Source organism: Protobothrops mucrosquamatus, unplaced genomic scaffold, assembly GCF_001527695.2.
Source record: "Protobothrops mucrosquamatus isolate PMUCROS unplaced genomic scaffold, P.Mucros_1.0 scaffold1894, whole genome shotgun sequence".
In the NCBI taxonomy this organism is placed as follows: domain Eukaryota; kingdom Metazoa; phylum Chordata; class Lepidosauria; order Squamata; family Viperidae; genus Protobothrops; species Protobothrops mucrosquamatus.
The window spans coordinates 57,127-78,596 of NW_015388020.1; the positions used below are offsets into that span (position 1 = coordinate 57,127).

Sequence of the window (21,470 nt, forward strand, 5' to 3'; positions counted from 1 at the left end):
TTGTGGGGTCAGTTTCTTTTGATTAAATTATATTTTTATGGTAGTATATTCCAATCGTGAGTTCCATCAAACCAGGTTTATCATACATACCAATATCATATCTGCCCTCGTGTACTAGGACAGTGATGGCGAATCTTTTAGAGACCAAGTGCCCAAACTGCAACCCAAAACTCACTTATGCATCGTCGGGTGCCAGGTGGGTGTGGCCCATTGGCTGGGCGTGGCTGCATTGGTAATGGCAGACTGGGTGGGACTAAAAAGTTCAATCAATCAATTCCAACTTTGCAAGATTTTTTTTCCCGCGAGAAGTTGAAATTGACTGATTGAACCTTTTTTTTTTGCACACGGCGGTGAAGACCTAAAGCGAAAAGGTTTTATAAAACCCAGCTGAAGGCCTAGGACTGGGGCGACGGCACGTGTGCTCACAAAGAGGGCTCTGAGTGCCGCCTCTGGCACCCGTGCCACAGGTTTGCTACCACTGTACTAGGACTTCAAATTCTCCGTTTGTTCCTCATAGTTTGAGCATTAGTGTATAGTCATCTGAGCCCTTTATTGCTGACCTTTTGTTTGCTTTCTGTGTCTGCTGTTTTATACCTGAGTGCCCCTTCCTTTCCATCATTTCCGTTTTCAAATTCACTATCTTGGAATTTACCCTTTGGGTTTGGTCCTAGAAATTGGCCTCTTTCTTCACCAGATTTAGTTTAAAGGCTTTTGGATGACCCAAGCAAGATGTCTTCCAAATACATTCTTTTAAGTCCTTGTGAGGTGGATCCCATCTCTTGACAGAAGCCCATCATGTAGGTAGCATTGAGTTTACATTATAGACTATGGTCTAGCAATCCAAAGTTTTCTTGATGACACCATCCCTTCAGCCAGACGTTTTCCTCTGAAATTGTCCCTCACTGGATGTTGACCATCTTATTGGAAGCATGGATGAAAATACCACATGTGCTCCTAAATCTTTTGCCTTCCTACCTAATCCTTCATAGTCCCTTGATACTTTTTTGTTGTATCATTGCAATGACATACATATCTTACCAAATCCAACTGCTTTTAAAATACAGATTTTTCTCTAAGAATATTCAGACACTGATGGAGAATAAAAAAAAAACCTGCTAAATTTATTCCTATTCAATAGGACTTTAATACTGTATTAAGCAAAACATAAGCAAAATGTTACAAATGTTTCTCTTGCAGAACAGTTAAACTTATCACCTTGTCAAGTTTGTTTGGAAGGATAAAGGTTCATAAAATGATGTCTTTTTAAACTAAGGACAGTAAAACTTTGGTAGAAATGAAGTTAATGATCACATGCTCCTATTCTTACTGAAATGCAGGCAACTCTATTCAATAATAGTATGTAGAAGTGTACTGTGCTGAAAAATATTAATCTTTTAAGAAATACTGCAATGGAAAAACATTTGCATTATGGAATTTTCTGTAAAACAAGATAAACAGGGAAAACACTCTTAAATCAACATTTAAAATACATTTACAATTTGAACATTCTTCATTAAGGGAAAGAAACTTTAACTTTGAGGTTATCAACTAGAAAAGCTCCATCTGCTTTATAATTAGTTCTGATAAATTATATGAATCTGAACACAGAAGAAAACTTCTGTTTGGGAGGGCAAGGAAGGAAAACTGTTGAAACTGTATATAAATCTAACCTTGGTTTTATTTAGTCATTCCAGCAGAAAGCTATCAAGAATTTTGTATAGATAATATTTTCAAACATGTTGTTGGCTTGTGCTGCCTCATATCTATTATTTGTACTATGCCAAAGTTTCAGAGTTAACACATTTGTGTTTCTTTATAATATAATTGACGTAACTATAACAATTTGGTCTATCAAAGCAATAGAGAATAGGAAGTGGACAATCATTAACTTTGGGCATCTGCAGAGAAATATACAGGCAGAACTATTTTAATCAAATGTCTTTATGCATGTGGTAGGCAAAATAAATACTGAGTTGTGAAAAGAAAAAGTCAATGGGTTAAATTGATTTTACCAATACATGGTCAACCAAGGTTGCTACTTTAATGAAGCTGAATTACATCAGGTAATGTTTGGAGTCCTGTACTGTTTTGTGTAGAAAAGAAACCAACACCAGAATGCTTACAGGTTTTGGGGTTTGACTAGTATGAATAGCTAGCAGTGGTGATATAGATAAAGTGGTATGACATTAAAAAGAGTCTGTAGTATGTACAATTATTTGGAACATAAAATGTCAAATGTAAGGACTAATGTATGAAGAGCAAGGAAGAACTAAGAAGAAAAAATGTGAGGTTTGATGAAGGGAAAAAGAAAAGAACTTGCACACCAATTCCCTAAAAGAATGGAGAGAGAGTTAAAATCAGATGACTCCTAGACCTTAAATTTAAGAGGGATCAAAGTGGATATGACAGAAGTGATGAAATTAGAGATGGAACAAGGTTTTGATGGTTTGTGGGTTGTTTGAGCATTTTCTCTGTGACAACTGGAATCACTGCTGTCATGGTGGGCCTCTAGTGTTCTTTCCACTGCATTGGTGGGCAGGATGATAACAATGATAAAGTTGAAATCTTGGACTATTGTAACACGCTCTACAAGAGGCTACTTCTGAACACTATTCAGAAACCACAACAGGTGCAAACTGCATTGGCTTACTGCTGAAGGGTAACAGCTGTTCAACAAGATAATGCCTATATTGCAGACACTTTAATGATTATTAGCGGATGCTTGGATAGAATTCAAAGCTCTAGTTATTGCTTATACAGCTCTTCCTGACTCACATCACATTCTAGGTATTTGAGTTACCATTTGCTCCAAGCAGATTTGCCCATTTTGTATATTCATGCAAGGAGGTTTGCTACAGATTTTTAGAGTCTGAGAAATAAGAAGAGTCTGAGGTCTGGACTAGTATTTTATATTAAATATAAATAGGGAAAATACAGTGGAAGTGATTAAGGCACATCCTGGATTGGTTATTTGTGAAACGTTCAAGCTAGTCAATCCTGAGGAAGATGAAAGGGTCTTTACTGCTGTGAGCTCTGCCACCTGTAGTCTGGACTTATACCCCCTATGGTTAAGGTTTCCTGAGAGGTGGCACTTGCTTGGGTAAAAGGTGTGGTAAATGTCTCCTAGCAGGAAGCAGTGGTTCCTTAGCCTTGAAATAAACAGGGGTTTACCCTTCCTTTAAGACATACATGTCAAACTCGCGACGTCACGTGTTGCGCAATATATCGGGCTGGTTTTGCCATTGCCGGCAATGGGGTGGGCACGGCTTCCAGATGACGCGTCCGATCCGCGGGCTGGCAGTTTGACACCCCTGCTTTAAGAGATTATTCTGGCCAATAATCTGCCATTCCACAAAATGGAAAGTCCTAAAGTCAGGCATCAAGCTACAGGATCATATGGGGCAATACTTAAGTACTGCTCAGAAGGGCACTAGAAACCAGGGCTTTTCAACCTTTTCACCCATTGTACCATTTTTAGGATATGGCAACATCCGAGTACCACCAAACCACAGCCGAGCAAGACACCTGCTTGCCCGCCCGGCGGCGCTCTTCCTCCTGTCCGAGGTTTTCATTGTTGTGAGCATTTCTGTTGAGGATTGGCAGCGGGGGTGGGGTGGGGGTGGGTGTTTGGTTTTTATTCCCCCATCTCTGGGTGGTTGCAGCAGATTTTGGTCATTTCACATGACCCTGGGACACTGTGACTGTCATAAATATGAATCAGTTGCCAAGCATCTGAATGTAAATCACAAGACCCTGGAGATGCTGCAACATTCCAACTGATCAGCGTTTCTTCTGGGCTCAGCAGTAGCGTCAGGATCAGTGTTGCTTTCCAGCTGATTGGTGCGTCTTCAGGGCTCAGCAGAAGCACCAGGATCAGTGCCGAGCTCCAGCTGGAGACTGGCGCTGATCCTGGCGCTTCCCCTGAGCCCTGACAGCCCTGAAAAAGCGCCGATCAGCTGGAAAGCGGCACTGATCGTGGCGCTTCCGCTGAGCCCTGACAGCCCTGCAGCTCCAGCCATCTCTCGCTCAGGCTTGTGCTGCCACCGGCTCAGCTCATTCCCCTCCCCGGCTACCACTTTTCTAGGATGGTCACGTACCACCTGCTAGGTGCCAATGTACCACAAGTGGTACCCGTACCACTGGTTGAAAAGCCCTGCTGGAAACACACCAGGGACTCAATACCAATTGCTCATAGATAGGGCAATCACCAAGACTCAAGATCTAAACAAATTAAAGCACAGTCTGGACTGACTATAGGAAAGCATGCAACTCAATGCCACACACATGGATCTATGAATGCCTGGTACTATACATAATCAATAGAACACTAAGGACCATTCTCAATAACTCAATGGGATTGTGGAAGACAACACTGGAAGTCAACTCAAGACAGCTTCCACAAGTGGCCATCAAGTACAGCATATATCAAGGTGCTGCACTGTTCCCGCTGCTGTTCTACATAGGCTTGACCCCGTCAGCCAAATAATGATAAGTACTAGGGTACAAGTTCAAGAAATGGGTACCATCAGCCTCCTCTGTACAGATGATATTAAATTGTATGCTAAGAATCAATGAGACATGGATCTATAGTCAGGACATTGGGATATCATTTGGACTGAAGATGTATAGCTGGATGGTAGTTAAGAGAGGAAAGGTAGGTATGACTGATGGGGTAAAACTACCAGTGTATCACATAGCAGACAGACAGATCAGCTATAAGTACTTTGGGAATCATGGTGAGGAGGCAAGGAAAGCAGCAATATCCAACTACCACCAAAGGATAAGACAGGTCAACATGCATGAACTGCCAGTCATCAGATACCTTGCTGGTATAGTGAGCTGACCAAAGAAGGACATGGATGCAAAAACCTGGAATCTCCTTAGAATATATAGAGATTTCCAATCCAAGTCCAGCAGCCAGAGACTATACACCAGCTGAATGGAGCTTGGTGAGTGTCAAAGACACTGTCCTGAATGAAACCAGGAGCATCCAGTAAGTACATCAATAAGATGGCACCCAAAGATGAACTGCTGAGAGAATGCATGAGGTAGCAGCAGGCATGGAGAAGATCAAGCGGAGGAAGTACCAAGACAAGACCCAGCATGGAATGTACCACTGACAGATACCTAAGGTGGTTCGAACTGGGAAATCCTACCAGTGGTTGGAAAGACAACACTAAGGCATGAGATCCATAGATCAGCACACTAGACAGTAGTACCGAAGGTACAGATTTGAGAGGCCTCAGAGACAGTCCAATCAATACATAGTGGCAGAGTGTAAGATGCAGGCAGGAGCAACATATACTGAACAGCACAACCAAGTACTTGGCATTGTGTACAGGAACACCTACACAGTGTATGGGCTAGATCCTTCCAGGGCCAGATGGAAGATTCCACAGAAGGTTATGGAGAAGAACAGAGTTAAAATACTTGGGACTTCCAGATCCAAATGGACAAGATGGTACTGGTGAACAAAACAGACATCATCGTAGTAGACAAGGACCAGAAAAACAGTGGTGCTAATAGATGTAGTGGTGCTAAGTGACAGGAACATTAGCAAAGAGCTGGAAAGTACCAGGGCCTGAAGGAGGAATAAGAGAAGACATTGAAAGCAAAGGCCAAAGTGGTAGGAGCACAGATGCGTGTGACTCTTAAGCTGTGTGTGTGTAGACAGACAGAGAGACAAGACAAAATTTAATTTCAGGGTGTCCTATACGTATAGAAATTTTTAAAATGTTCAGATTTCAGTGAAAGATGATAGCATTGGTATCTCTTTATTGTTCGTTAGATTTATATTTGAGCTTTATTTTGAATAAATCAAGGCAGTTTTCCCTTACAAAAACCTTATGGGATGATTGGACTAAGATAAAATAATGGGTTCAAAGTCACTCAGTTAATATATGTTTAACATTCAGGTAGCTTTTCAAAGCCGATAGAAACTGAGCTGTTCTTTTTCTGCCATGTTTTCATGTGATATGAAGGGAAATTTATTTCATTCTATTTCAGGGTAGGTAATGTTTTACTGTACAAGTTATGTTTATCTTTTTGTACACTGCCGAAAGCCTGGTGATATTCTACTGATTCTTACAATTACCTCTGACTAAACAACCTAATTTTGTTCTAAATTTTCAGTAGAAAACCATCTAAAAGATCTTTATCCCAGATTCCAAATCAAAGTGCAGGGAGCTCTAGCCTTTATACCAGGGGTAGTCAACCTTGGCTCTTTTATGACTCGTGGACTTCAACTCCCAGAATTCCTGAGCCAGCTAAGCTCAGGAATTCTGGGAGGTGAAGTCCACGAGTCATAAAAGAGCCAAGGTTGACTATCCCTGCTTTATACATTGGACATATGTAGGTATGATGAGATAGCAACAATAGTTTTGTGAAATTCTCCCTCTGGAAGCTGAGCAGAATTGCCTTTCCACTATTTAATGCATTTCTGTTCTAAAGTGTTGGCTAGTTTAACACTTTTTTTTTGAGCTTGATCTGAAAAGCAGAGACTATATTTAATAATAATACAAAGGCAAAATATTTATTAAAACTAAAACAAAGAAGAATGATTTAACAACATTCAAGTTTCCCTTATTTATAACTTTTCTTTGTACTAGTTTTCTTTGGAATCATGTGACAAATGCTTTGGGGCTGTATCCAATGACAGAATAGTTTCCATCAGATAACAAATAGGGATGAGTCCACTTCAGCATTCTGCTGTGCCTTGACAAATGCTCTGAAGCATGAGATCATCCAGGGAGAGAAAGGGGTAGATATTTGCTTGTATGGTATTGAAGAAAAATATATTTGAAGCATTTTAAAGGTGAACTATATAAACAGCATACAGTACATAAAATGTGAATGGTAATGCTTTTAAAAAGAACTATCAATCTACCAGAATGAAAGAGCAAAATGACCTTCAAAAAACTTGTTTCACAAGAACTATTTATCCCCATGGTGCACGGTACCATCTATATTTTTTTTAAAAAATCTGCAGAAATGTTACAATGAAAATTTGTCTCTAAAGCATACTCTTAACACAGTTAAATTATAGATTCACAGATTAAACTGGAAGTATTCTGAAATGGATATATATAAGCAACTGAATGCTTTTCTACAATTATATCTAAATAGGAAAGAAACATTGATTCTTTTCTTTTACTTCAATTAGCACTTGACAATCATTGTCAAACTCTTATCTACCCCTAACTTTAAAGGGCTAAAATCCTTAAGTTCCAGAACAGCCTAGCCCAGGGGTAGACAACCTCGGCTCTTTTATGACTCGTGGACTTCAACTCCCAGAATTCCTGAGTCAGCATAGCTGACTCAGGAATTCTGAGAGTTGAAATCCACGAGTCATAAAAGAGCCGAGGTTGCCTATCCCTGGCCTAGCCTGTAACCTCCTCCCAGACTGTATACTTACATTCTTCTTTGCTCAAAGAAGTTACATTCAGTTCTGTCGAAAGTTGCTGGTTGGAGTTAACAGTCTGTGTCAATAGAGAGGTATTACTGTTGTCACTATTTGTTTCTCCAGAGAACAAATCCGATTGGCTGTTACTTGTGCTGGGAGTGGACTCATCATCTGGTTGCTTCTTTTGAAAATCTAACACGACACAAAGTTAAAGAAGTGTTACAAGGCCAGAAAATACATTATGCAATATATAAAATATTATATTTTACACAGAGGTTACGAATACTTGCAAATGAGTGAAAGCTAGTTATACTCTTTCTTTCTCTGCAAGAGATATTGTGACTCAATTCAATGAGCACTATTCCATTAGAAAGGTCAGCTTATATATTTAACAAGTATTTAAAAATAGAAATAACTGTGTAGTAAATCATTAAATGGTACTAAATGTGCTATTTTATTGAAAATTCTTAAGTGGCAATGAAAATTGTTCTACTTTAGTTAATTGTTTTGAAAACAGCTGAACTGTTCTGTAAGGCAGAAAACATCATTTGTGCTCTGAACTGACTTTATCACCAATTAATGTCATTTCAAATTACGGATTTCTTCATATTGTATTCCTTGAAACTTTAGGTCATGGGTTTAGGAAATGTTTAAAATGTATTTGTTTTACTTAATTTTTTTTAAACAATCAATTAAATCCATGTGTTCTATACTCAACGAGGACAACACGATTACTGTAGCTTTCTATGAACTTGCATCCCATTATTTTATTATGAATATGCTATCTTTAGAGTTGTGTTCTTTTAGAATCTATCCAGAGACTTGTCAGTTTAGAAATATCTATTCAACATCACAGTATTTTCTGATTAAAACATCCTTGTTCAGACCTTTGGCCAACAATTAACAATTTAAGTAGTTTTGAATGCCTTTAAATTCTCAAATATTTCTCTAATTTATGCAAAGTTTTATGGGCCGAAATTGACATGTTCACCAATTCTACTATATATAATCCGTATTAGAATTTGACAGACTCCTAGGAGCTCACAACAGACATCATAGCCTGGAGCTGAATAGGAATCAAAGGAAGAGTGCTAGGATAGCAATTCCCTAGAACAGTGGTTCTCAACCTGTGGGTTGGGACCCCATTTGGGGTCGATCGACCATTTCACGGGGGTCGCCAAGCAAGGCTGTCCGCCATTTTTTTTGTCCGCCATTTTTTTTGTCTGCCATTTTTTCCCCTTTTCCGGCGGGTGCCCTACCTCCCTTGGGCTGGGCCAGCTGGTGGTCGGCCTGCTCCGTCTCTGCCGCTTGCCAGCTACGCCTCGGCCGGCGCAGGGGGCAGAACCACGCATGCGCGGCGCTCCCGGGCAGGGAAAGTCCTCGACTTACGACTGGTTTAGTCCTCGACTTACGACCGGTTTAGTCCTCGACTTACGACTGGTTGGGGTCGCGGCATTAAAAAGGTTGAGAACCACTGCCCTAGAATCTCCCAGGGGTGAGATTCAGAGGTGAGAGTACTAAAAAATTAGTCTGTCAAGATTCTATCTACTGGATGTAAGCAAACAAAGAACTGTACTTTGGTTGGATTATTCTATGTCATTCTTGGGTTGGGCCTGACACATGGTCTTCAAAAAGTAGAATGCAACAAAATATGTATTTACATATCAACAGAAATAACAAAGATAGAACAAGGCAATGTTCATTACTAGTTTGTCCACTATAACCTAGAAAACCAAGCAAGTTACACCCAGTTATTTTTGTTTAAAAAGAAATTAACGCAACTGAAATTGTTTCAGGGTTATCTTTCCTGCAATAAAATCTGAAGACCATACCAAAGGAGAAATAACAAAATTATAAAACTTTTTTGCTAATACCATCAGAAGTACCATTCTTCTTTAAAATGAAAAACCATACATGTTAAAGCTTACTTCCATTTGTAAACCTCTTATGTGTTTTTTCTTTCATGCACAAACTTTTATATTACTTTATTAGGGAACTACATTGGAAAAATTGAAATAAAAATGGGGGGAAGGGAATTGCGTGCAATTTTGCTTGTAAATTTGAGAAATGCATATTAGATCAGCTTATATTAAATGCAACCAAGACACAAAAATGTGCTCAGATTCATCTGTTGTTTCTAGCAGTAGCAGCTGAGCTGTACTGAGTTTTCAAGTGGACACCCCCCCTCCCCGAAATCCACCTGCTTCACATTTGCAAAAATGTGTATACATGACTACAGCGAGCTGCCTGTTTTCATTTTCTTTTACCTCTCCTTAGCAATTTTAATCAGTACAGAAACACCCAACTGCATTTATTTAGTATTTAAACAAATCTCCACTAACTTTCCAGGTTAAAAGAATCTTCAGCTGGTATCACACAGAGAAATCTCAGAAGTAGGCTTATGAACTGATTGATACAGAATTTAATTATACTTCATTCAGAGAGCATGTGGAATTGAGTATTATTGTAATAAAAAATCCACAATCAATTAGTATCTCTTGTAATGCTAGCAACTTTACAGCCCTCACTTATATGTCCTTAAAGATGTCTACAGAGAACTCTAGAATTTAGGAACATGGGTCTATTATTTTTAATTAATTTCTTTAGACCACCACCTGAGTTTCAATTAGAGCTTAAGTGCAGCTAATTTTCATAAACTAAATTCAAAACACTTTCAAATGTTTGTCTCAAAAAAGTGAGGGGAGAATTCTAATTAGAACAATGTAAAATATACTTTGAAATAAGCCTTCTAGAATATAACAAATAAAAGAAGATAGGTTAACCATTACAGACTTCAAAAACATGAAAAGTATTAAGAGCAGCAGCATATTTTCAAAAGCTGCTTAGTGGTGACATTAGTTTTTTTTAAAAGTTAATATTGATGATTTTTAGTTTGTCTAAAACCTAAAAGTAATTTAAATTCCATATCAGTGTAGCAACTGATTAAGAGATTTAGTTTCCTAGCATATATTTTCTTACTGCTATATGTCTGGAGGTGTGATTTTTTTTGGGAAAGAATTAATGTTGTGACAGGAAGAGGGAACATCTAACAGCTTAACAAAAGAAAATGAATTCATTATGTATAATATAAAGAACAGGCCTTGCACACATTCACAGAAAAATAAAATATCAAATTAATGAGGTAACTAACACTCCTAAGAATTTTCTACAAACCTCAATGTTAATACCTTCCAATAGGGAGGGATTTAGCATGTTTATTTAATTCCCCTTTTGCTTTTTAACTTTTATATAAACTTCTGAAAAAGTTTATCTGTGCTACTATATACAGGTGACATTTTGTTTCTTACAGAGGTAGCAACCCTTGCTCAGTTTCCTTCCTATATTGATTCTATTAATCAAAACCCTAACACAGGGGTGTCAAAGTGCCATCATGGCGAAACTGCGCCCACCCCATTGCCAGCAATGGGAAAAAAAGTCACGATACGTCGCGACGAGTCACGTGATGTTGCAAGTTTGACACCCCTGCCCTAAGATAAATAAGTGCAATATCATGCAAGGTAATTTAAACTATTTAAATATTTAGTGTTAGAAATTTCAGGAAATATTTTATAGTTCTACCAATAGAGTCACTTGTTGAGATGGGTGGGTACAGAAATCATATAAATACATAAAAATTTGAAAGGAGGCAATTTTAGGCCTTTTATTGCCAAACATTATTAAACCAGGTCATTGGCGTAGTTTTCTATACAGAACTCAGTTAGGGTCATATTCCAGTTATTCTCCCCTTGAAATAATGCTGTCCTTATTCCTGATGCCAGTGCTTTCAAGCCCAACTGCAACCACAGTACTGCCTTCACACCGGAGGCTGGTTTACTTAAGTGTGGAGACTCGTTTAGCTAGCAATCTTTAATCTACTGATGTTTAATTTCTGGCCAATAAGTCTGGCTCCTCAAATAATCTTTGATAATTGCATTCATCCTAAAAGATGGCCTACTGCCTTTCTCAAAGGTCCATGATCTATGATCAAATTAGGATACTTCTTAAATAGCAATTCCAGAAAATTGAGTTGCAAAATAAATGAAAGCTGGTTCTTGATAAATGTTGAAGTGTATCCAATTAAATGGCATACTACCTTGGAATTGCTTGATAACTGCAAAGCATTTTCAGAAGATCAATTTAATGTTAGTTGAGCATCTTGTACTACAGGAGATTTTATAGGAAGCTACACAGTAAACGTATGTCTGCTTTAATAAACTTTGTAGACCATTTAGATGCATTCTTTCTCACCACTTTACTTGTAAACAGGTAGCCTATTGCAATCTGTCAAAATTTTGCATAGGCACATGCATAGTGTAGTAATAAATAATCAGGGGATGCTAGCAAAATTAGTAGTCCTTTTCTGATTGTTGTGTGATCTCCAATTGTTCTATGTTATTATATTTGGAATTGCTGTCAAGACATGTTAGTTCTTGCAAGTTATTTCAAGTACTGGTCTTTGGTCATAATAATACTTATTCATATGACACCCCTGTAATGCTGATGAAACATTATGTTCAGACATATCTGTCAAGCATGCCTTATGCTTTATTTGTAACATCTGTTCCTAGCTTCTGAATTCTTATGGCACAGTAGAAGAGAAGTTATCAGAGGAGACAACCTGATCATGGCTACAGAATTAGAAAGGTAAATTGACCATTTATATTCAATTTATTAAACTTAAATTTATGTCCAATTTATTGAACTTGAAACAAATTAAGCCAATTTACTTAAATTTAAAATACTTTCAAGAGGATAAAGTTCTAAATTTATGTGTTAGAATTTAAATATTTTAAGTGTTTATCAAATTTACTATTTTAGTAGCAGCTACTCCTGCCTCCGTATGGAACTATAAAAATTAAATATGTATCATTTTTGCCATACCACAATCTGATAAGAAAAGGTTATTTGCAAACATCATTAATAAGATTTGGATGACAAAAATTAATATAACTCATGACTTAATAATAAATTTTCTTACAATCAAAAATAAGATATATTAAATCAATCATATTTATCTTGTTTTATAAAAAACCAGATTCTTTCACTATGATCTATTCGGACCTTGAAATAAATAAGCTGACTGTTGTTTGATCATGCTATTTGGGGGGAGAAGTCATGAGCAAACGTCATATAAATTTGCAATATTTACTTATTCTTGTGCTCTGTTACAGTACTGAGCTTCCAGAGTTCTTTAAAAATATCCAAACTTAAATCACTAAGCTCTTTGGGATCACTTAAACTTTATATCTGCTGTCCTGCGTTGTTCAGATTTTGTGCTATTTGCATTTTGCTTGAGATATCTGTGTCTATGTGGAGATGGTTCTTGTCCTGTGTCTTGGTTGTATAGCAGTTTTGACTGGTCTTTGCTGAGGTAGTAGCTAAATGCTTAGCTTCAAGCACAGATATATTAATTTAAAATTATTATTTTTTAAAAAACTTTAAAAATAAAGTAATTTTAGTATATTCTGCCAGAAGAAAATGTTTAGAGTGTTCCTGCCATAAAAATACTGGCAATTGGATCTGAATCACTATAAAGTTCTTCAAAACATCAGAAATTGAGGGACTGCTATCAGTGAGACAACTACAGAAAAATCAGCCCCAAATATTATTTTAAAAACTTTTTAAGCCTATATTATTTTGAGTGTTGTTTCATTAAAATATGATAAACTCAGGTGGTTTGAATGGTATATATAGGGTTGTTTTAATGGGAGCTCATTTTTCTGGTTTCTGCACATCCCTATTAATCATTTCCTTCATGCCATTTTTGAAGTAAAAATGCATCCTAGATACAATTTTAACAAGTTCCCATTTCAAAATCAAATGAAACCAACAAAGGATTAACATAGTTACTGAATTCACCTATCACAACTCAAGTAATATGTAGTTTTATATGTCTGTATAGATATTACCTGTTATGTGGGAAAAATAATTTCTTTCTAAATTTTTATTTTCAGTATTTTTTACCTTCACAAGTAAAAATTAAGAAAAAGAAATATTGGTATCTGTTAATTGTACTGTGACTATACAAAAAACAATCTAATTTAACTGCTCGTGGCATTTCTATTTATTTTTTCCAGATCTCTGAACAAGATTTTGGTTTCACTTTTTTATGGAGACTTTTCATCACATCTAGAAGTCTTTCTGCAATTAGAGCAGAGTAACGAAGCAGTTCTGTAAACCTACTGACAACCATTTAATGGAAAGGGCAGAAAATGGTGGACATTTTCTGGCAGCACATTTAATGGATATACAAACACCCTTAGTCATCAGCCCAAAGCAATACTGGCAGAAAATTAACTTCCTGCTGCAAAGCTCATTTAGCAGCAAGAAACACAGTGATATGGGCAATATAAACTCTGTAATGGTGAGAAGGGGGAGAGAAGAGAAGAAGTAGGATGCACCTCTTATATTCTTTTTGAGGAGGCAGTGTTCATTAATTTTACAGGTTTTTCTGTTTAGCATGTTGCTTCATTGCACAAACAAGCAGCTGCCTATGCTTTGCAAAGCAAGCATTTTTGCAGAGCTCTGTAAACTCTGTGGACAAGACATGTCTAAGATTTCAATTCATAGCAAATTATTCATGTTAACAATAAATCATATTCTTTTTTAAAAAAAATACGATTATAAGAATCTGAAAACCAAATTTAGCTGTGATCAATAGCTACATTCCAAACTTTGGCAATGTAGATTTGTGCCAGGTAGTCACCAGCTTACAACAATTCATTTAGTGACCATTTGAAGTTACAACCACACCAAACAAAGTGACTTATGACCATTTTTCACACTTATGACTATTGCAGCATCCCCATGATCATGTAATCAAAATTCAGATGCTTGACAACTGACTCACATTTATGTCCTGGGGTCATGTGATTCACAAAGTCAAGGGGGAAGCAAGATTCACTTAACAACTGTGATACTGACTTAAGAACCAGAGTGATTCACTTAATAACTGTGACAAGAAAGGTCGTAAATGGGGCAAAATTCACTTAATAACTGTCTCACTTAGCAACAGAAATTTTGGGCTCAATTAAGTTGAGGGTTAGCTGTAGGAAAATTATAAGCTACAGATATGGTAAATAATCACAGTTCAGTGACTAAGCTATGGATAATAACCATGACATATCCAACTATGATTTCCTACGTCAGAGAGTAGACAAAACTCATTCTTCCCCTTCAGACATAAGCAAAAAAGACAAAGACAAAAAGCTGTTTTTCTCCTCTGCTTGCATTTCTTTCACAGAGGAATAATATAAAAATATTTACATTTCTGTGAGCTCAAAAAGATTAGGATCTGCTAAGATGTCTTAAAAATCAGAAATACTGATTTAGTGGAAAAAAACAAATACATTTTTCAGACATTATTTTAAAAACTATGAGCTATTCCAGCAAATCATGGCTCAGTGGACACAGTAATAACAAGCTTGAAATACCAGATGAAGTAGCTGTAAAAGAAAGGTATATCTGGCTAAATGAATGTCAAACAAGAAATGCAGCTTAATTCTTCACTTGTTCTGCTTCCCTACTCACAGAATCTCTGATTCATAAAACCAGGTTTTCCTTCCGATTTGTGGAAATGCAAACACTTCTTTAAATATATAAAAGCACATTATAAACCCTTTAAAAAATTTTTTGGGGAGTCAGTTAATGTTTTGTAAGTTAAAACCATAAAGAAATGAAGAATCGGTTTAGTATAGTGGTTAAGACATAGGCCGTAAACCAGAAGATCATGAGTTCTATTGCTCCCTTTGGCACTGAGCCAGCTGTGTGTCTTTGGCCAGTCACTTTCTCTTGGCCCTAGGAAGGAAGCAATGGCAAACCACTTCTGAAAAACCTTATCAAGAAACCTGCAGTGGCTTGTCCAGGAAGTTTCTGAGAAGTGGCCATGATTGGATAGAAGGGAAAAAAAATCAATAATTATAACCCATACCAACAATACCTCTTTTGGTATTCTCTATAATGTTTAAAAGGGAAATGAGTTCTGAGAACAAAAGGTTTAGAGCAGGGATGTCAAACTCGCGATGTCACGTGACGTCGTGCGACATATCAGGACTTTTTCCCCATTGCCGGCAATGGGGTGGGCACAGTTTCGGTGTGACGCATCCGGCCCGCAGGCCGGCAGTTTGACATGACTGCTATGCACAAATCACGGAAGCTATCCAAATGCATGTCTGTACTGCTCAGACAAGCCAAAAGGCATCTTTTTAAAGCACAGCTTTAAAGCCTAACTCCAAGTCGGTTTTGTGACAAGGCTCCAATTCTGTGTCTGCAGTCCTCATGGCACGTGTACCCCAAATTGGATCCCTGTCAGACTTTGCACCAATTCTGCCTGAATAAGCTGACAGCCAAAGTCAGGATTTTCTACTGCTACTGTTATAGAGAGCAAATACTGATCCAAAATAAACATAAGAAAAGAAATAAATGTGGTGATCTCAAAATTAAGACTGGTGTTTCAGGAACCATGAGAAACTAACCCGTTTTAACTACTATGACCTCTATGGTGCTTCAATCTAACCAATATTAGAAGCTTACAATACAATCCAAATAATTCAATACATAAGAAAACCCAAATAATACCTTTCTTCATCATATTTACAGCATACATACAACCGAAATAATACCTTTTTATCATACTTTCTTTCAACTTCTGCACTTAAAAAAAGAAAATCCTACAATTCACTTAACTTCATTCAGATCCCAGGGGCTGTACCAAACAAACAAAATAAAACAAAACACCAAACAGGTCTTGACAGGCTGCCTGATTATCACAAAGGATGGGGCTTGCTCATTGAGGTAGTCCCAATTCAGAGTATTTGAATTTATATATTTATTAGCTTTATCTGCTGCCCATTGCGAGTCAGTGTCACTTTCTGCCTCCTCCTGCCTCCTTTTCCGATTGGTGAAGGTTGTCAGAATGCAGCAAGCTGGCAGAGGAAAGGATCTGGGCCTAGGCTTTTAAGCCTTGACTGAGGCAGGAAGAGGTATCTCCTGCCCTGGCTGGTGATGCTTATGTCTCATGACCCATCTGCCACACCACTAGTAAGTATCCTGAAAAACCCCAGATACCATGCAAGAGAAGCCTTAACTGCTTAGGTATCCCAGTGCCCACAAAGACATTTATACACACCCACACATGCTGCTCATGCTGACCCAGAAGCATTGCCAGTAAAGTCAGCAGGTGCCCTTCCCCCTCAATCAAGGCTTAATAGCCCCCACCCACATACCTCTGTCTTTTCACTAGTGTTGCCTCTGCTGCGTGCACTGAGGGATTCCTTCATTTTTCCTACAATACTGTTGTCAGTATTTTAAAGAAAAGCTTTTATTAGAGGGAATAAGGAAAGATACAAACAAACAAAAGGCTGTGGGGCTGACGCAGAGATTTTTGCATTTGGAAAATGAACAGCTTTGTTTGCTATAATGCCCAACTTGAACACTTATCCATTGGTCATTCCATATGGAAAACTAAGCAGCAGAGTTAGGGAGAGTTCTCACACGCTTCTCTTTAATTGAGTGGTATTATGTACCGTTCCTTTTCATTGGTTGGACTATTTCATGGTCCTGCCTCAGGTAAGGCACAACCCCACCCACTGATTTTGCTGGCTTTGTAGGAGGAAGGCTGGGTCGAGATGGAGTAGAGGGCCAAAGATAGATTCTGTTAGCACTGGGCTTTCCTCCACCCCTCACTAAAACCTAAGAGGGGACATTTTTCAGAAGCAACACAAACATCCTCCCATTTCTGCTGCTATCCCAAACAGTGCCTCCCTCAGAACCTCCACTTTCACCTGGGGAATCACCACTTGCTCTTCCCAGCCTCACTGCATGCATCCCAGGGCTCCAACCTCACCCAATACATGGATCTCAGGCCACCAGCAGAAGGAAGACAACACAAGGTCACTGGCCACCCAAAAAGGCAGAGACTGAGGAGAAGATGAGTACCATAATTATAAAGAGTTGCTTTTCCACTGGACTGGGTGGGGAGGCTGAAGCTTGTAGGAGCAGCTGTAGCTTTGCACTGCACTTCAGCACTCCGAACTCACACATTCCCTGTGCTGGCCCTCCCTACCTCTGGGGCATCCCTCATGCTCTTATCTTGCTCAATGACCACTTTATGCAACAACTGAGATTCTGGTCCCATTTGTGATCATAAGTCAAAGACTACTTGTAACTTCCTTCCTGTTCCCTGAAAATCCTCATTACCCACAAGAACTGACTTAAACTGTGAAGATGACAACTGTTATTTAATTAAAAATTTCACAGTAAAAAAACATTAGAAAGGCACATAAAAATAGCACAGATCCCCAACCAGACACATTTTCTCTACCCCATATATTTAGACCATTCTATTTATTTTTTTATGGAGAAGATGTTCTATTTATTTATTTTTTATGGAGAGAGATTTATGTTTCTATGCCAAGTTTAAAAAAAAGATATCTCTTGTCTAGCCATTGTTTGGTTTCTATGAAGGGCAATCCCCAGTCCGTGGATTAGTACTGCGCTGTGGCATGCCAGCAACCGGTTCGCACAAACAAGGAAAGCCCCATCCGCAGGATGCAGGCAGCACACAAAACCACACCCCCTCCGGTCCGCGGAAAAACCTCTCTCCACATAACCGGTCTCTGGTGCCCAAAAGGTTGGGGACCTCTGATGTAGGGTATTGTGGAGGGATAGAATGCTATGTTGCCATTAAATAGGTACTGCTGAGGTACCATTCAGCAGAGGCAGAAGGTACTAAAAGGTGTCAAGGAGGGCATCAAAATTGGAAAATGGAATTGTATGGACATGCAACTTTCTATGTATCCTTAGGTCAGCCTAGTGTTCTCAGAAGAATGATAATACAAAAACAAGATTCGGATGTCAGTCCAATCTGTTTCAGTATATGAAAGAAAGGGGCATCTTGCCCTTAGTCTCAGATAACATAATATTTTGAATCAGAAGTTACAATTTTAAAGCTTTCTACAAATCATAGGGTAAGACTTTTTTTGTACAAAGAAGGCACAAATGGGAAAGAAACCTCTATATTTCAGACTATATAAATTAAATTTCTACTAGAAAGATTCTAAATTGAGCAAAAGAGCAAGCTGATGGGAACTGTGGAAAAGGCAACAGCTTTTTCTGTCCCTGACACAGCACAATACATGGATAAAGCTAATGTGCTCTCACAAGTATCTCCTGCATTATATGATGCTGTCACTTTCTCTTTTCTATTCCTACAAACCTCCATTCCATTCATTCACTGTCACATTAAATAGAGCCGATCAACTATTACTCTACTAGCTGCAATAAAAAGAGATTTTCTAGCTGTCAAACAAGAAAGTTAATCTTCTAAAAATGACAGAATGCACATGGTTCAAGTATTCTCCACTGCTCCTTCCAAGTTTGATGTTTATCCTATACAGAACACATTGCCATTGGCTATCTTATTAGAAATACAACTTCCAGCAAGCTAGTCAAGCAACGTATTAATCTTAGAACAAACCTGGGCATTTTATGGCCCCGGGGCTACACCCAGCTCTTTGAGTGTCTCTGTCCAGCCTGCATGAGGTCAATTGGAAATTAGAAATCAAATGTAAATAAATGTACATCATGCATGCAATACAACTGCATTGCTTTTATTTTGAAGGCAACTGCTATTTTGTTTTTCAATTTACACATGTATGTGCATGCATGCCCATGCAGTTTCACAACTCTGTTGTTTGGGCACTCCAAAATAGTCCCAGTTTCTTATGTGGTCCTTGGGAAAATTAATTGCCCACTCTGTCTTAGAATACTAAGTGTGTGTATACACACATGCACTCATATATAAATAATACATAGTTACTGTAAATATATAAATTCAGGCAAATGAAAAAGTCTTTAATAAAAGACAGATGACAGATAAAATGAAGTGCTGAAATATTTGAAAGTTTGGTTTTATATTCAGCAAATAATTACAGATTGTATAAGGTTTCTTTGAATATATTTTCCCTAGTGTAATAACCCTTTAGCTTTATAAAGATTAAGACAAAAGTATATACAGAACTGAAGTCAAAGACTTGGTAGAGAAAAAAACTTATTTTACTCATCAAACTATGCCTGCCATGCCAGAAAAGGTATAAATGTGCCATAGATTCCATATGCTAATTTATTTAAGAATATATTTAAAACTTTGCTGTAGTGGCAAAAACCATTATAGAGTAAGCAGGACTTTCATACTGAAATGAAGAAGAATACCTACAGTAACAATAGCAATTCCATTTACATAGCAACAAGGAATGTCAAAAGGGAGATCTACATCAGAAATATATGAATGCATCCAGAACCCTGCAACTGCAGGTAATCCTCAACTTACAGCCACTTGTTTAACAATTGTTCAAAGTTATAATGGCTTGGAAAAAGTGACTTACAACTTATGACTGTTGCACCACCCCTATGGTCATGTGATTACAATTCAGGAGCTTGGCAACCGGCTTGCATTTACGACTGATTGCATGTGATTGCGATTTGCAACTTTTTTTTGCCAATTTCCAGCAAAAAGTGCCCATTGAGGAAGATGGATTTTTTAATGACATGATTTCCTTAATGACCATGATGATTCGCTTAATAACAGCCATAAAAATTGTCGTAAAATTGGGTCCGACTCAATGAATGCAATGACTTACAACAGAAATTCCAGTGCCAATCGTGGATATAAGTCAAGGAGTACTTGTAACTCCTTACAGTCATTATTGTATCCTGAAATTAGAATTTAAGTATTCTCTCTATGTTCATCTTGTTATGGAATGGCTTACAGAATTTATGGCTTACAAAATTTATGTAAAAGTTGCACTTCTTTATTAAAGACAAATTGCTACTATTGCCACAGGTTATTCTCATCTTTACTTCTTTACCTGTTTTCAATGAATTTCAGATGATTTTTTCCCCTCGCTTTGGCAAGCAAGATATGAAATCTTGAGGGTCCTAACTCATTTCAGCTATTGATATGGCACAATGAAGATACAGACAAAGCACTAAACAGCCATCACTTAGGTAAGATGACAATTCAAGCACACATATTACCAACCCCTTTTTTATGGCTGAGCTAAGATTTTTGACCACTGAAATAATTATGAAACATGTTAAAGGACAATGAAAGAATTCAAGCATGTGAAAATAATTAGCATGTAAGCTTATATTGTATTCCAATTCTTTAACCTTAGTTAAAGATAGTCAAAATTTAGCTAGCTATCTCATCTACAGAAACACTGATATATTACAAGTGACAGAATCTGGCAACAGGATGAACATTTAAATTGTTTCAAGCAATAAATTTTAGTCATCAAATGTGGTTTTCATTTTTCATTTTTCCTTCATTTAAAAAAATCATATTGGTGTAGCCAGCATTGTCACTTATGGATTTAAAACTTGTTTCCTTTTTCTGGGGAAAGGTAATAGGCAGAGACACCAAATATTTACTCCATACATAGTTCAGTGCTTTTCAAGAATAAGCAAATTTAAAATCTTAGATTAGGAAACAAAACAGTTCTGAAGCCTAATTACCTAAGTTAAAAGGAAAAAAATACATTTAAGTAATACAAAAAGTAGCAGAGTGATGGTGTAAAAATACAGATTACATTTATTGTATATAAATATGGAAGCATAAAAAAAGGAAAGTTATATGCTATTTAACTGTATAAATGCAAAAGCAGTACTTTTACTTCTTCCTGTAAAAAATAACATTTTATATTCATACGATTCATAGCACAGGTTTGCAATATAGCTCTCATGTTTTTTCAACCACACAGAACTGGGACGTAGTTATTTAAAAGAGGTAAGGTTGTCACAATTCTTTAGATTTTCAAAGACCTTTTAAGAAGTTGGCATATGGCAGTGATAGATGGCAGCTCAATATGCAGTAATGCAAGAAGAAAAATCCTAACTGTCCAAGTCAAGTAATTCTTGACTTACAAAGGGACTGGAATTTCCACTACTAAGCAACGTGGTTATAAAGGCACCACTGCATTGCTTAGCAACAGCAATCCCTCCAGTGTTGGTAGCCATCATTAACCAGATCCCACAATCTTTTGGTAAGGGCTGGGGAGGATGTGTTAAG

The 21,470-nt window shown here is 37.6% G+C and overlaps 1 protein-coding gene across 1 annotated transcript in view; it reads right to left on the minus strand.

The window, feature by feature from the left end:
- The window catches only part of ZFAND3 (zinc finger AN1-type containing 3), a 63,542-nt gene that overhangs the window by 35,957 nt on the left and 6,115 nt on the right, over positions 1–21,470 (minus strand). The window contains exon 2 of the mRNA XM_015823507.1: positions 7,415–7,594. Within this exon, the coding sequence (XP_015678993.1) occupies positions 7,415–7,594 (180 nt within the window). The remainder of the gene's footprint in view (positions 1–7,414; positions 7,595–21,470) is intronic.